At 47.2% G+C, this 14,172-nt stretch overlaps 1 protein-coding gene across 1 annotated transcript; it reads left to right on the forward strand.

Annotated features, from left to right (window-relative positions):
• Nucleotides 1-389: 389 nt before the first annotated feature.
• LOC100612802 (selenoprotein W-like) lies at nt 390-13,745 on the forward strand. Its single transcript, XM_063808857.1, has 2 exons — nt 390-432; nt 13,519-13,745. The coding sequence occupies exons 1-2, from the start codon at nt 390-392 to the stop codon at nt 13,698-13,700; spliced, it is 225 nt and encodes a 74-aa protein (XP_063664927.1). The 3' UTR covers nt 13,701-13,745.
• The last annotated feature ends 427 nt before the right edge of the window (nt 13,746-14,172 follow it).

Raw genomic sequence — 14,172 nt, forward strand, 5'->3', positions numbered from 1 at the left:
AGAGGTTGGTGAGAAATGAAAATAGAGTCTTTTGGCCAGAACCGCCGTCTTCCAGTAATTTGCCAAAATGATGAACACAAAGGGAAAGAGGAGAGGCATCCGATATATGTTCTCTAGGCCTTTGAGAAAACATGGAGTTGTTCCTTTGGTCCCATATATGCAAACCTATAAGAAAGGTGATATTGTAGACATCAAGGGAATGGGCACTGTTCAAAAAGGAATGCCCCACAGTGTTACCATGTCTAAACTGGAAGAGTCTACAACGTTCCTCAGCGTGCTGTTGGCATTGTTGTAAACAAACAAGTTAAGGGCAAGATTCTTGCCGGAGAATTGATGTGCGTATTGAGCATATTAAGCATTCTAAGAGTCAGGATAGCTTCCTGAAGCGCATGAAGGAAAATGATCAGAAAAAGAAAGAAGCCAAAGAGAAAGGTACCTGGGTTCGACTGAAGCGCCAGCCTGTTCCACCCAGAGAAACGCACTTTGTGAGAACCAGTGGGAAGGAGCCTGAGCTGCTGGAACCTATTCCCCATGAATTCATGGCATAATAGGTGTTAAAAAGAAAAAGAAAAAGAAAAGACCTCTGGGCTGTTAAAAAGAAAAAAAAAAGGAAATGAAAATGGAGGTTGGTAAATAGTGAGAAATGCTATTATAATAAGCAAATACAATTCAGCCCAAATGTCTGATCCCAGGAGTTTAGAGTTTGCAAGCGTAACTACTTTGCTGTGAAACAAACCTCATGCAAACGCAGGACATGGCATTTGTATATATTTCTTTTGTTTGTTTTCCCCAGTCACCATTTTAAGTATATATTTATTTACATAGATTACTTCCCTTTCTTCTTTCAGAGGCACCAAACTGGGCCGGGTGTGCTGGCTCACGCCTGTAATCCCAGCACTTTGGGAGGCCGAGGCGGGCAGATCATGAGGTCTGGAGATCAAGACCATGCTTGCTAACGCGGTGAAACCCCGTCTCTACTAAAAATACAAAAAAATTAGCCGGGCGTGGTGGCGGGCGCCCGTAATCCCAGCTACTCAGGAGGCTGAGGCAGGAGAATGGTGTGAACCCAGGAGGTGGAGCTTGCAGTGAGCCAGCCTGGGCGACACTCCAACCTGGGCTACAGAGCAAGACTCCATCTCAAAAAAAAAAAAAAATTATCAAAGGCACCAAACTGGTAACAAGTTATTTCCAATACAACAGAATGATAAGTACAAACAGTATACAAAAATTATATCCATATACAAAAATTAGCCAGGTGTGGTGGTGCACACCTGTAGTCCCAGCTACTCCAGATATAGGAGAATTTCTTGACCTGAGAGGTGGAGTTTGCAGTGAGCCAAGATCGCACCACTGCACTCCAGCCTGGGTGACAGAATAAGGCTCTTTCTCAAAAAAAAAAAAAAAAAAAAAAAAAAATTAGCTGGGGCAAGCTGTGGCAGGTGCTACAGGGAAGGCGGAGGCACAAGAATCGCTTGAACCCGGGAGGCAGAGGTTGCAGTGAGCAGAGATCATGCCACTGTACTCCAGTCTGGAAGAGTGAGACTCCATCTCAAAATAAATAAATAAATAAATAAATAAATAAATAAATAAATAGAAATAAGAAAGAAAAAAATAAAACATAAGAACCAAGGAGAAAAACTCAGCAGATTGCCTAAATCACCAGAGTCTAGTTTTGTTTTCCTATTCTGTACTTCCCTCCTTTTCCCCCAGTGTTCTCCTCTTCTTCCTCTTCTCCTTCTTCTTCTTCTTCTTGCTCTTCCTCTTCTTCTTTTTTTTTTTTTTCGTTTTTGAGACGGAGTCTTGCTCTTGTCGCCCAGGCTGGAGTGCAATGGCACGATGTAGGCTCACTGCCTCCGTCTCCCAGGTTCAAGCGATTCTCCTGCCTCAGCCTCTCAAGTAGTTGGGATTACGAGCGCCCGCCACCACACCTGGCTAATTTTTGTATTTTTAGTAGAGATGGGATTTCACCATGTTGGCCAGGCTGGTCTTGAATTCCTGACCTCATGATCTGCCTGCCTTGGCCTCCCAAAGTGCTGGGATTACAGGCGTAAGCCACTGCTCCTGGCCTTCTTTTTTTTTTTTTTTTCTTTTTTTTTGAGACAAGGTGTTGCTCTGTTGCCCAGGCTGGAGTGCCATGGCATGATCTCAGCTCACTGCAACCTCCGCCTCCCAGGTTTAAGCAATTCTCCTGCCTCAGCCTCCCAAGTAGCTGGGATTACATGTGCCCCTCACCAAGCCTGGCTAATTTTTTGTATATTTAGTAGAGACGGGGTTTTGCCACTTTGGCCAGACTGGTCTTGAACTCCTGACCTCAGGTGATCAACTCCCCTCGGCCTCCCAAAATGTTGGGATTACAGGTGTGAGCCACTGCGCCTGGCCTGGTACAATTTTTTTTAAGCATATAAGGTGCCACCATATTTGTGTAGCCAAGGCCAGGAGTGTGATTGCTTTGGAATTCTGACTGGGGCACGTGTGGTATAATCCCAGCACTTTGGGAGGCTGGGGTGGGAGAATCACTTGAGGCCAGGAGTTTGAGGATGCAGTGAGCTATGAACATGTCACTGCACTCCAGCCTCAGCAATAGAGTGAGATTCTGTCTCAAAAAGAAACATAAAACAAAAACCAAAAACCTAACCTTTGTTCTGAGAGCCTGCTTCTTTCAGTGTTTCTATCACACCTCTTTTTTTTTTTTTTTTTTTTTGAGACAGGGTCTCACTTTGTCGTCCAGACTGGAGTGCTGTGGTGCTTCCACAGTTCACCATAGCCTGGACCTCCTGGGTTCAAGCGATCCTCCCATCTCAGCCCCACAAATAGCTGGGACCACGGGCACGAGTCACCATGCCTGAGTAATTTTTGTATTTTGTGTAGAGATGAGGTTTTGCCATGTTGCCCAGGCCAGTCTTCAACTCCTGAGCTCGAGCAATCCGCCCGCCTTGGTTTCCTAAAGTGCTGGGATTACAGGCGTGAGCCACCGCACTCAGCATCTTCTATCACACTTGATGGGGAATTAGAGGTTCACATTCCAGGCCTGGCCTGTCACCTGCACACAGCCCTCTGTTCCTACCATAGCAGATAGAAGATTCTTCCCACCCCATCCAGTGAATCACACTGGGAACTTCTTCAGGGTTCTGACGCCACATAGCAGTTCCTGTAGCCAAGGCCTGGTAGCCAATAGATGCTCCATAAATGGTGAATAGAAACATACATGGGCTGGCCGCGGTGGCTTACGCCTGTAATCACAGCACTTTGGGAGGTTGAGGCGGGTGGATCACCTGAGGTCAGGAGTTTGAGACCAGCCTGGCCAACATGGCAAAACCCCGTCTCTTCTAAAAATACAAAAAAATTATCCGGGCATGGTGGTGGGCACCCATAATCCCAGCTACTCAGGACGCTGAGGCAAGAGAATCACTTGAACCCGGGAAGCGGAGGTTGCAGTGAGCCGAGATCCCGCCACTGCACTCTAGCCTGGGCAACAAGAACAAAACTCTGTCTCAAAAAGAAAAAAAAAAGAAAGAGAGAGAGAGAGAGAGAAACACATGAACAAGCCAGGCATGGTGGCTCACACCTATAATCCCAGAACTTTGGGAGGCCGAGGCCGGTGAACCACTTGAGGCCAGGAGTTTGAGACCAGCCTGGCCAACATGGCAAAGTCCTGTCTCTACTAAAAATACAAAAAAGAAAAAAAAGTAAACAGAGGGGCTGGGTGCGGTGGCTCACGCCTGTAACCCCAGCAGTTTGGGAGGCCAAGCTGGGCAGATCACCTGTGGTCAGGAGTTCGAGACCAGCCTGGCCAACATGGTAAAACCTCATCTCTATTAAAAATACAAAAAAAACTGAGCAAGGTGGCGGGCACCTGTGATCCCAGCTATGAGGGAGGCTGAGGCAGAAGAATTGTTTGAACCTGGGAGGCGGAGGTTGCAGTAAGCTGAGATCTTGCCACTGCACTCCAGCCTGGGTGACAGAGCGAGACTGTCTCAAAAAAAAAAAAAGAAAAAAAAAAGAAAAGAAAGAAACATACACAAACAAGTGAACTGAGTGTTCAGTACATGCACTTGGCATTTATATATTATGTCTTCATCTATGCATATTATTATTTTTTCTTTTTCTTTCTTTCTTTTTTTTTAGATGGAGTCTCGCTCTGTCTCCTAGGCTGGAGTGCAATGGCGCGATCTCGCTGCAACGTCCGCCTCCTGGGTTCAAGTGATTCTCCTGCCTCAGCCTCCTGTGTAGCTGGGATTACAGGCGCATGCCACCACACCCTGCTAATTTTTGTATTTTTAGTAAAGAAGGGGTTTCACCATGTTGGCCAGGCTGGTCTCGAACTCCTGACCTGAAGTGATCTGCCTGCCTCGGCCTAAGTGCTAGGATTTTAGGCATGAGCCACTGCACCTGGCCTATCTATGCATATTTTTCTAATTACAAAATAATACATGATTACTATATAAAATAGTTATGATTATAGAGGTCTATGAAACATGAGTTTCCCCCACAACCCTGCTTGGCAATAACCACTAAAAGCAATTTGGTTTTTTTGTTTTGTTTTGTTTTGTTTGAGACGGAGTCTCACTCTGTCGCCCAGGCTAGAGTGCAGTGGTGTGATCTTGGCTCACTGCAACTTCTGTCTCCCGGGTTCAAGCGATTCTCCTGCCTCAGCCTCCTGAGTAGCTGGGATTACAGGTGCCCACCACCATGCCAGGCTAAATTTTGTATTTTTAGTAGAGACAGGGTTTCGCCATGTTGGCCAAGCTGGTCTCGAACTCTTGACCTCGTGATCCGCCTGCCTCGGCCTCCCAAAGTGCTAGGATTATAGGCATGAGCCACCGTGCCCGGCCCCAGTACAATTTTTTTTTAAGCATATAAGTTTCCACCATGTTTGTGCAGCCAGGACCAGGAGTGCGACTGCTTCAGAATTCTGACTGGGCCAGGTTTGGTGTAATCCTAGCATTTTGGGAGGGTGGGGTGGGAGGATAGCTTGAGCCCAGGAGTTTGAGGCTGCAGTGAGCTATGAACATGCCACTGCACTCCAGCCTGGATGACACAGTGAGACCCTTTCTATAACAATAATAATAATAAAGAATTCTGAATAGGTAAGACTATTGATGATGATGATGATGTTGGACTTGTGTTTACTGAGAGTACTAAGTCCCAGGCTCTGTTCAGAGCACCTTACGTGCATTATCTCCTTTAATTCGAAGAGATTCTCTGAGACAGGTACAGGTAAGTGTGTGCTCCTCATAGGAGCAGTAGAGCCTAGTGGTACCCGGTTGCCTGGTCTCAAATTTCAGGTATACATGCACAAGATATATGGCCTTAGTAACTTTTTTTTTTTTTTGAGACATGGTCTCACTCTCACTGGGGCTGGAGTGCAGTGGCCCCATCATGGCTCACTGCAGCCTCTACCTCCTGGGCTTAAGTGATCCTCATCCTCCTGTTCAGCCTCCCAAGTGGCTGGGACCACAGGCTCATGCAACAGCCCAGCTAATTTTTCTACTTTTTGTAGAAATGGGGGTCTCACTATGTTGCCCAAGCTGGTCTTGAACTCCTGGGCTCAAGCGATACTCCAGGCTCAGCCTCAGCCTCCCAAAGTGCTGGGATTACAGGCATGAACCACTGCACCTGGCCCAGTAACATTCTTACCCTCTCTGTGCCTTAGGTTTCTCGGTAAAACAAAGATGATAATAACACCTCCCTCATAGGGTTGTGGCCCAAATGCAATGAATGAATGTGTACCAAGCATGTGACGTGCCTGGCATGATTTTACAGATGAAGACATGGAGGTGATCCAGTGTAGATTCAAAGCTGCATTCACTGGCCTGGTTCCCTAGCATGAGCGGTCAGTGCCTGCTCAGTCCTCCCAGGCATCCCTTTCTGGGGGACAGCCTGTTCCTGGGTCTCTGAGGCAGTATGGGGAGGTGGAGTCAGGGAAATTTCACTTCTTGATCCTTCCTGTGTTTCCTCAGCTGTTGAGCACAACAGTGGCTTTCGTAATTAAACAGTAGATAGTCTTAGGAGAACTAGGAGCAAGCCCTTCCCACTCTAAAACCCTCAGAATTGTTTTGCTGGTTATAAAACGAATTTGTGCAACTCCCTGGGAAGGTCTCAGGGTCACGTGTTTTGTGGGAGAATCATTTCCTGCTTGGCCTGAGGGAAGAGCTGCTTCTTCCTGCTGAGATTCAGGCCAGTGGAGGCAAGCCTGCATGCAGATGCCACAGCCCATCCCTGACCCTCCCACCCCCACCCCGGGACTCTGTTGTGGATAGTCAGGCAGAAAATGAAAGGGAAGGGGGCTCTGTTCACAAAGTTGCTGTGCAAATCATTTATTTATTTATTTATTTTAAAGTTCTTTTTTTTTTTTTTTGATACAGGGTCTTGCTCTGGCGCCAGGCTGGAGTGCAGTGGCGTGATCTCAGCTCACTGCAACCTCCGCCTCCCAGGTTCAAGCAATTCTCCTGCCTCAGCCTCCCGAGTAGCTGGGATTACAGGTGTGCACCACCACACCCGGCTAATTTTTGTGTTTTTAATAGAGATGGGGTTTCATCACATTGGCCAGGCTGGTCTCAAACTCCTGTCCTCTCACCTCCACCTCCCAAAATGCTGCCTTTTTTCTTTTTTAGACAGTTTCGCTCTTGTTGCCCAGGCTGGAGTGCAATAGCGCGATCTCGGCTCACCTCCTGGGTTCAAGAGATTCTCCTGCCTCAGCCTCCCAAGTAGCTGGGATTACAGGCACCCGCCACCACGCCCAGCTAATTTTGTATTTTTAGTAGAGATGGGGTTTCTCCATGTTGGTCAGGCTGGTCTCGAACTCCTAACCTCGGGTTATCCGCCCACCTCGGCCTCCCAAAGTGCTGAGATTATAGGCGTGAGACACCGCTCCCTGCCTGGAAAAAAGTTTTAAAAGATGCTTATAGAAAAAGGACAAAAATTATTTCTTTTTTTTTTTTGAGACAGGGTCTCCCTCTGTCTTCCCAGCTGGAGTGCAGTAGCCTGATCTCAGCTCACTGCAGCCTGAACCTCCCAGGCTCAAGCAATTCTCCCACCTAAGCCTCCCAAGTAGAAACACATTTGGGATTACAGGCGCATGCCACCACACCTGGCTAATTTTAGAATCATTTCTTTAAAAAAAAACAACAACAAAAAAAACTGAGGTTTAAGAGGGAATGTGAGAAAAAGAGAGCTACTCCTCATCTGCACTCCCCCAACTCCTGAAGCCCCTTACTAGCAGACGGCGGGCTCCCAGGCCTGAGGGTAGGAGCCGGCTCTGGGAGTAACAGAGCAGAGGGCACTTGGCCAATGGCCCTGTTCCTATTCCTACCCAGAGGCCTTTGCACACCCTGACCTCTCCTGGACTAGGGCTCCTCCCCAGGTCAGGGGAAAAGGCCTCCTCCCTCCCCCTTCCTCCACTCTCTACCCCACCCCCTTCTTCCTACTTATCATTTTGGAGAGTCATTTAATTCCTGGGGTTTCTGTGTGTGCTGAGTCTGTGCATGTGCTGGGAGAAAGGAGCCTGGCTTCTATCCAACTGAAAAGAAAGAGGAATAAACCACAAAACCAAAACACACACACAAAGACAACTTGGAAGACAATATTCTGATTTTGCTTTTGCTTTAATACGTAATATGTATACATGTTCCAGACAACACATTTGGGAACACAAAATAAAAATAAGGTTGCTTATGACCCCAGGAGCTAGCTAACCTTTGCTGACAATTTCTGTCTTCTCTTTGGGTTTCAGGACATGTGTTATGTTGGGGCTTTCTGCACCCTCTGGCTGGGGAAGAGACCTCATCTGTCACCTCACATCTTCATTCTCTCCCCACTCTAGGATTTAGAGGGTGTAGTCAAGGGGGAAGACCTGGGACAGGTTAAACCAGAGGGGTGGCTGGTGCAGAGGACTGGGCAGGGACTGTGACTTTGTCCCTCAGCTGCTGTGGGAAAGGACTTCATGAACAATGAGTTGACCAGAGAGTCGGGCTTCATCCTACTGCCCAGAGAGGCCACCTTGACTCAGCAGAAAGGTCCCCGGGGAGACAGCATAGTTCCCCAATTTCCTTCATACTTTTTATCTTTTTCCTTTTTTTTCTGAGACACGGTCTTGCTCTGTCACCCAGACTGGAGTATAGTGGCACAATCATGGCTCACTGCAGCCTCAACTTCCGAGGCTCAAGCAATCCTCCTGCCTCAGCCTCCCAAGTAGCTAGGACTAGAGGTATGTGCCACTATATCCGGCTAATTTTTATTATCTGGGCCAGGTGCGGTGGCTCACGCCTGTAATCCCAGCACTTTGGGAGGCCGAGGCAGGTGGATCATGAGGTCAGGAGTTCGAGACCAGTCTGGCCAACATAGTAAATCCCTGTGTCTACTAAAAATGCAAAAAAAATTAGCCGGATGTCGGGAGGCAACGCTTGCAGTGAGCTGAGATCCTGCCACTGCACTCCAGCCTGGGCGACAGAGTGAGACTCTGTCTCAAAAAAAAAAAAAAAAAATTAGCCAGGTGTGGTAGTGTGCACCTGTAATCCCAGCTACTCAGGAGGCTGAGGCAGGAGAACCACTTGAACCCGGGAGGCAGAGTTTGCAGTGAGCTGAGATCATGCCATTGCACTTCAGCCCAGGCAACAGTGCAAGAATCCGTCTCAAAAAAAAAAAAAAAATTATCTGTAGAGTCAGGGGACTCCCTATGCTGCCCAGGCTGGTCTCGAACTCCTAGGCTCAAGTGATCTGCCCACCTGGGCCTCCTGAAGTGCTGGGATTACAGGCGTGAGGCACCAGGCCTGGCCTTCATACCTTTTAAAATGTATTCATTCACTCACTCATTAAACATTAACTGCTCCCCACCCTGGGCAGGCTCTGGGGCCTCTCAGGTGGAGAAGTTGCCAACTGGGCCCTCCAACAGCCTGCTTCTGACCTGGGGAAAGTAAGATACAAGAAATATGCCCAAGGAATGCAGGGGAAGGGAGGAGGGAAAGGGGAGAGAAGGAAGGGCGTGTAGCAGTATTCCCTGCATGAGTGAACCATTTGTAAAAGAATATTACATATTACAACAGCATTTTTCTTTGGAAAATGCAAAACAAAACTCTAACTTTGTTCTTAATGCAGACTATGGAAAGTAAATTGTGAGGAAATCTTGGCCCTTGGGGGTTTATCATGGGTCCCTTCAGTTAAGCCTGTGGGGAGGGCAGGGAGTAGGGCAGGCCTTGCCACTCCAGAGGCCTCTCAGTAGAACGTGACTTATTTCTATTTAACAGAATGGCAAGGGCAGGGGTGCAGGAATGGGAAGAGGACATACCTGATTGGAGAGCCAAGAATTTGGGTCCTGAGAGTCAAAGGGAGAGGTTGGCAAATTCAGGAACACATAGCTGCGTGTAGTGGCTCTCTCCTATAATCCCAGCATTTTGTGAGGCCAAGGCAGGAGGATCACTTAAGCCTTGGAGTTCAAGACCAGCCTGGGGAACAAAGTGAGATCCAGTCTCTACAAAAAATAAAAATATTGGCTGGCACAGTGGCTCACACCTGTAATCCCAGTACTTTGGGAAGCTGAGGAGGGTGGATCACCTGAGGTCAGGAGTTCGAGACCAGCCTGACCAACATGGAGAAACTTCATCTCTACTAAAAATACAAAATTAGCTGGGCGTGGTGGCGCGTGCCTGTAATCCTAGCTACTCGGGAGGCTGAGGCAGGAGAATCGCTTGAACCCGGGAGGCGGAGGTTGCAGTGAGCCGAGATCGCACCATTGCACTCCAGCCTGGGCAACAAGAACGAAACTCCATCTCAAAAAATAAAAAAAAAATTGTCTGGGCACTGTGGCGTGTGCCTGGTCCCAGCTACGTGGGAGACTGAGGTGGGAGGATCAAGGTGGGAGTTCAAGGTTGCAGTGAACTATGATCCAGCCTCTGTCACACAGGCTGGAGAGCACGGCCACCATGTTGGCCAGGCTGGTCTCGAACTCCTGGCCTCAATTGGTCTGCCTACCTCGGCCTCCCAAAGGCTTTGTAGGCCATATGGTCATGGTGGTACCTACTCAACTCAGCTGTGGGGCACAAAAGGAGCCACAGGCACTACTTAATCAACTGGGTCTAACTGTGTTCCAACAAAACTTTATTTATGGACACTGAAATTTGAATTTCATATCATTTGCAGAAAAATGTCAAGAAATAGTACTCTTAAAGTTTTTCCCCCACCTTTAAAAATGTTACAATCATTCTTGGCTTGCAGGGGTCCTACAAAAACAGGGAGTCAGGTGGTAATGACGTGTCAATGTAGATTCATCAGTTGTCACAAATGTACCACTCTGATGGGGGATATATTGAAAATGGAGGAGGCTATTCATGCATAGGGGTAGGAAGTATACAGGAAATATGGTATCTTCTGCTCAATTTTGCCACAAACCTAAAACTGATCTTAAAAAATAAAGCCTGTCTGCCAGGTGCGGTAGTTCACGCCTATAATCCCAGCACTTGGGAGGCCAAGGTTGGGGGGGATCACCTGAGGTCAGGAGTTTGAGACCAGCCTGGCCAACATGGTGAAACTCCATCTCTATTAAAAAAAAAATACAAAATTAGTCAGGCACGGTGGCATACGCCTGTAATCCCAGCTACTCAGGAGGCTGAGGCAAGAGAATTGCTTGAACCCAGGAGGCAGAGGTTGCAGTGAGCCGAGATTGCACCATTGCACTCCAGCCTGGGCAACGAGAGCAATACTCCATCTCAAAAAATAAATAGGCTGGGCATGGTGTCTCATGCCTGTAATCCTGGCACTTTGAGAGGCCGAGGCGGGCAGACCACTTGAGGTCAGGAGTTCAGGACCAGCCTGGCCAACATGGTGAAAACCAGTCTCTACTAAAAATACAAAAATTAGCCGGGCGCTTGAACCCAGGAGGCGGAGACTGCAGTGAGCCGAGATCATGCCACTGCACCCCAGCCTGGGTGACAGAGTGAGACTCCATCTCAATAAATAAATAAATAAATAAATAAAGCCTATTAAAAAAAGAAGAAAGAAAGAAAAGAAAACAAGAAGCAAGCTGAGAATTTAGCTTGTGGCCTGTGCTTGCTGATCCCTGTTTTAGAGAATTACAAAAAGTTGCTCCATCCTCCAGTAAGACATTATATAAGTTAGTTTATTATTTCTGGGGAATAACAATTATAAGACTGCGCATACCTGGGCATAGAACTGGCTCACATCTATAATCCCAACACTTTGGAAGGGTGAGGCAGGAGGATCACTTGAGGCCAGGAGTTCCAGACCAGCCTCAGCAACATAGTAAGATCTCTACAAAAAAAAATTTTTTTAAAGAATAACAGTTATGACAAGCATTAAATCATTCTGTAAAAATTATACAAATCAAATATTGAATATAAGGTAATAGAAAATTATCATTGTTGCAAATATGTTGTAATTATTCAATGGTTCTCATATTAGATTCTAGAAAATAACAAGATTTTTGGCATCCTGGGCAATCAAGATTTTGAGACCAGCCTGGCCAATATGGCAAGACCACATATCTACAGTTTTTTTTGTTTTTTTTTTAAGATGGAGTCTCACTCTGTTGCCCAGGCTGGAGTGCAATGGCGCCATGTTGGCTCGCTGCAACCTCCGACTCCTGGGTTCAAACAATTCTCCTGCCTCAGCCTCCTGAGCAGCTGAGACTACATGCGTGTGCCACCATGCCCAGCTAAGTTTTTGTATTTTTAGTAGAGATGGGGTTTCACCGTGTTAGCCAGGATGGTCTCCATCTCCTGACCTCGTGATCTGCCCATCTCGGCCTCCCAAAGTGCTGTGATTACAGGCATGAGCCACCGCGCCCGGCCCAAAAAGATTTTTAAAAATCACCCTGCGTGGTGGCACATGCTTGTAGTCCTAGGTACTGGGGAGGCTGGAACAGGCAGATTGTTTTAGTCCAGGAGTTCAAGGCTGCAGTGAGCCATGATCAGACCACTGCACACCAGCTTGGGCAATTAAGCAAAACTCCATCTCTTATTAATAAAAAAAAAAAAGGCAGCCAGGCACAGTGGCTCATGCCTGTAATCCCAGCACTTTGGGAGGCCAAGGCAGGAGGATCACAAGGTCAGGAGATTGAGACCTTCCTGGCTAACACGGTGAAACCCTGTGTCAACTAAAAATACAAAAAAATGAGCTGGGTGTGGTGGCGGACACCTGTAGTCCCAAGCTACTCAGAAGGCTGAGGCAGGAGAATGGCGTGAACCCGGGAGAAAGAGCTTGCAGTGAGCTGAGATTGTGCCACTGCACTCCAGCCTGGGCGACAGAGCAAGACTCCGTCTCAAAAATAAATAAATACAAAAATACATAAAATAAAAAAAGACCGGGCACAGAGGCTTATGCCTGTAATCCAGCACTTTGAGAGACTAGGGCAGGAGGATTGCTTGAGCCCAAGAGTTCGAGACCAGCCTGGGCAACACAGGGAGAACCTGTCACTACACAAAGTAACACGATTAGCTAGATGTGGTGATCCTTGCCTGTGTACCCAGCTGCTGGGGAGGCTGAGGTGGGAGGATCACTTGAGCCTGGGAGGGAAAGCCTCGGTGCGCTGTGATTGCACCACAGCACTCCAGCCTAGGTAAGAGAGTGAGACCCTGCCTCAAAATAAATAAATACATACATACATACAAACTAAAAAGAAAAAGATTCTTATCTGAGATAGATAATTTTAACTACAGTTGCTGTTTAATATGCAAAATTATGTGGCCAAGTAGATATATAGTCAAAAAGTAATTTGGTTTAATGGATTCTTTGTCACTGTTTTTTCCTAGTTTTTCTCAAAATCCATCAGTTACAGAGTGTGGAAGTTGTAGGTAAATTCACATCCTGCTCCATCTGCAATGTATTAATGCCATGTTTTGCTAAAACTAGTATCTAAAGTATTTCCTTTTCTTCTGGCAGTGTGTCTAATTTCTCCTGAAATCTGGTGATGTAGATGAGTCATTTAGTGTGGCTGGTGGAAACAAATGCTTAAGACAGTGCCTAGATTATAGTAAGCAACTGTATGCATATATTTTAAATGAATAAAATTCCTTTTTAAATAAATTTGTGGTGCAGACCTCATGCGTCCAGGCAGGAGGTCTCTGTGACCCAGGTCTCTGCTCCCCAGCGAGGGTGGCAGCCCAGAGCCATGGCTCTCGCGAGCGGTTTATGTGGCACTTGAGGCTACAAGTCCAAGTATCTTCAGCTCAAGAAGAAGTTAGAAGATGAGTTCCCCCGGCCGGCCGGCACAGTGGCTCACGCATGTAATCCCAGCACTTTGGAAGGCCAAGGTGGGCAGACCATGAGGTCAGGAGTTCGAGACCATGTTGGCCAACATAATGAAACACCGTTTGTATTAAAAATACAAAAAAAATTAGCCTGGCACGGTGGCGGGCGCCTGTAGTCCCAGCTACTTGGGAGGCTGAGGCAGGAGAATCGCTCGAACCCAGGAGGTCGAGGTTGCAGTGAGCCGAGATCACACCACTGCACTCCAGCCTGGGCAGCAGAGTGAGACTCCGTCTCCAAGAAAAAAAAAAGAAAAAGCAGATGAGTTCCTCTGGACTTTGGACATCTGCAGCGAGGGAACTCCCCAGGCCACCGGGTTCTTTGATGTAATGGTAGCTGGGAAGTTGATTCACTCTAAGAAGAAAGGTGATGGCTATGTGGACACAGAAAACAAGTTTCTGAAGCTGGTGGCTGCCATCAAAGCTGCCTTGGCTCAGGGCTAATGTGCCCTGAAGGCAGAGTCCAGGGACCTTGACCCAGCTCCTATCAGCAGATGCTTCATGACAGGAAGAACTGAAATGTCTCATGGACACCTGGTCTTCTCCTGTTCTCGCAGCTGCTGTTGGGGGCAGAGGTTGACACCCCTGGTCTTTACCTCTGTGTGGTAGAGTCTGTTTGTATGTGTCTTCCCCGGAATCCACACCGCCCTACCTGTTCCCCGATTTCATCATATCTCTATGCATACCCCGTGTCTCCCCAGTTGTCTCCCAGAGTTTGGGGGATGTCCCGCCTCAGGCTTCCTTCTCAAAGGGAAGCCAAGAGAGGCAACAGGATGGGTGAGTCTCTGATTGCAGCAACGTTTGCAGCCATTCACAATTCAACAAATATTGGACGAATTTAACCGAAAAAAAAAAAAAAGAAATTTGCCCTGCTGTCTAGAGAAAAATAAGTTTCTTGTATTTATGTATGTATTTA

Source organism: Pan troglodytes, chromosome 1 (genome assembly GCF_028858775.2).
Source record: "Pan troglodytes isolate AG18354 chromosome 1, NHGRI_mPanTro3-v2.0_pri, whole genome shotgun sequence".
Classification (NCBI taxonomy): Eukaryota; Metazoa; Chordata; class Mammalia; order Primates; family Hominidae; genus Pan; species Pan troglodytes.

Bases quoted from the DNA above. Each gene is read 5' to 3' on its own strand.
- LOC100612802 (XM_063808857.1), top strand. From the start codon at position 390: ATGAAGGAAAATGATCAGAAAAAGAAAGAAGCCAAAGAGAAAG. The intron at 433-13,518 runs GTACCTGGGTTC...AAGAAAAAGCAG, and splicing joins GAAAGAAGCCAAAGAGAAAG to ATGAGTTCCTCTGGACTTTG.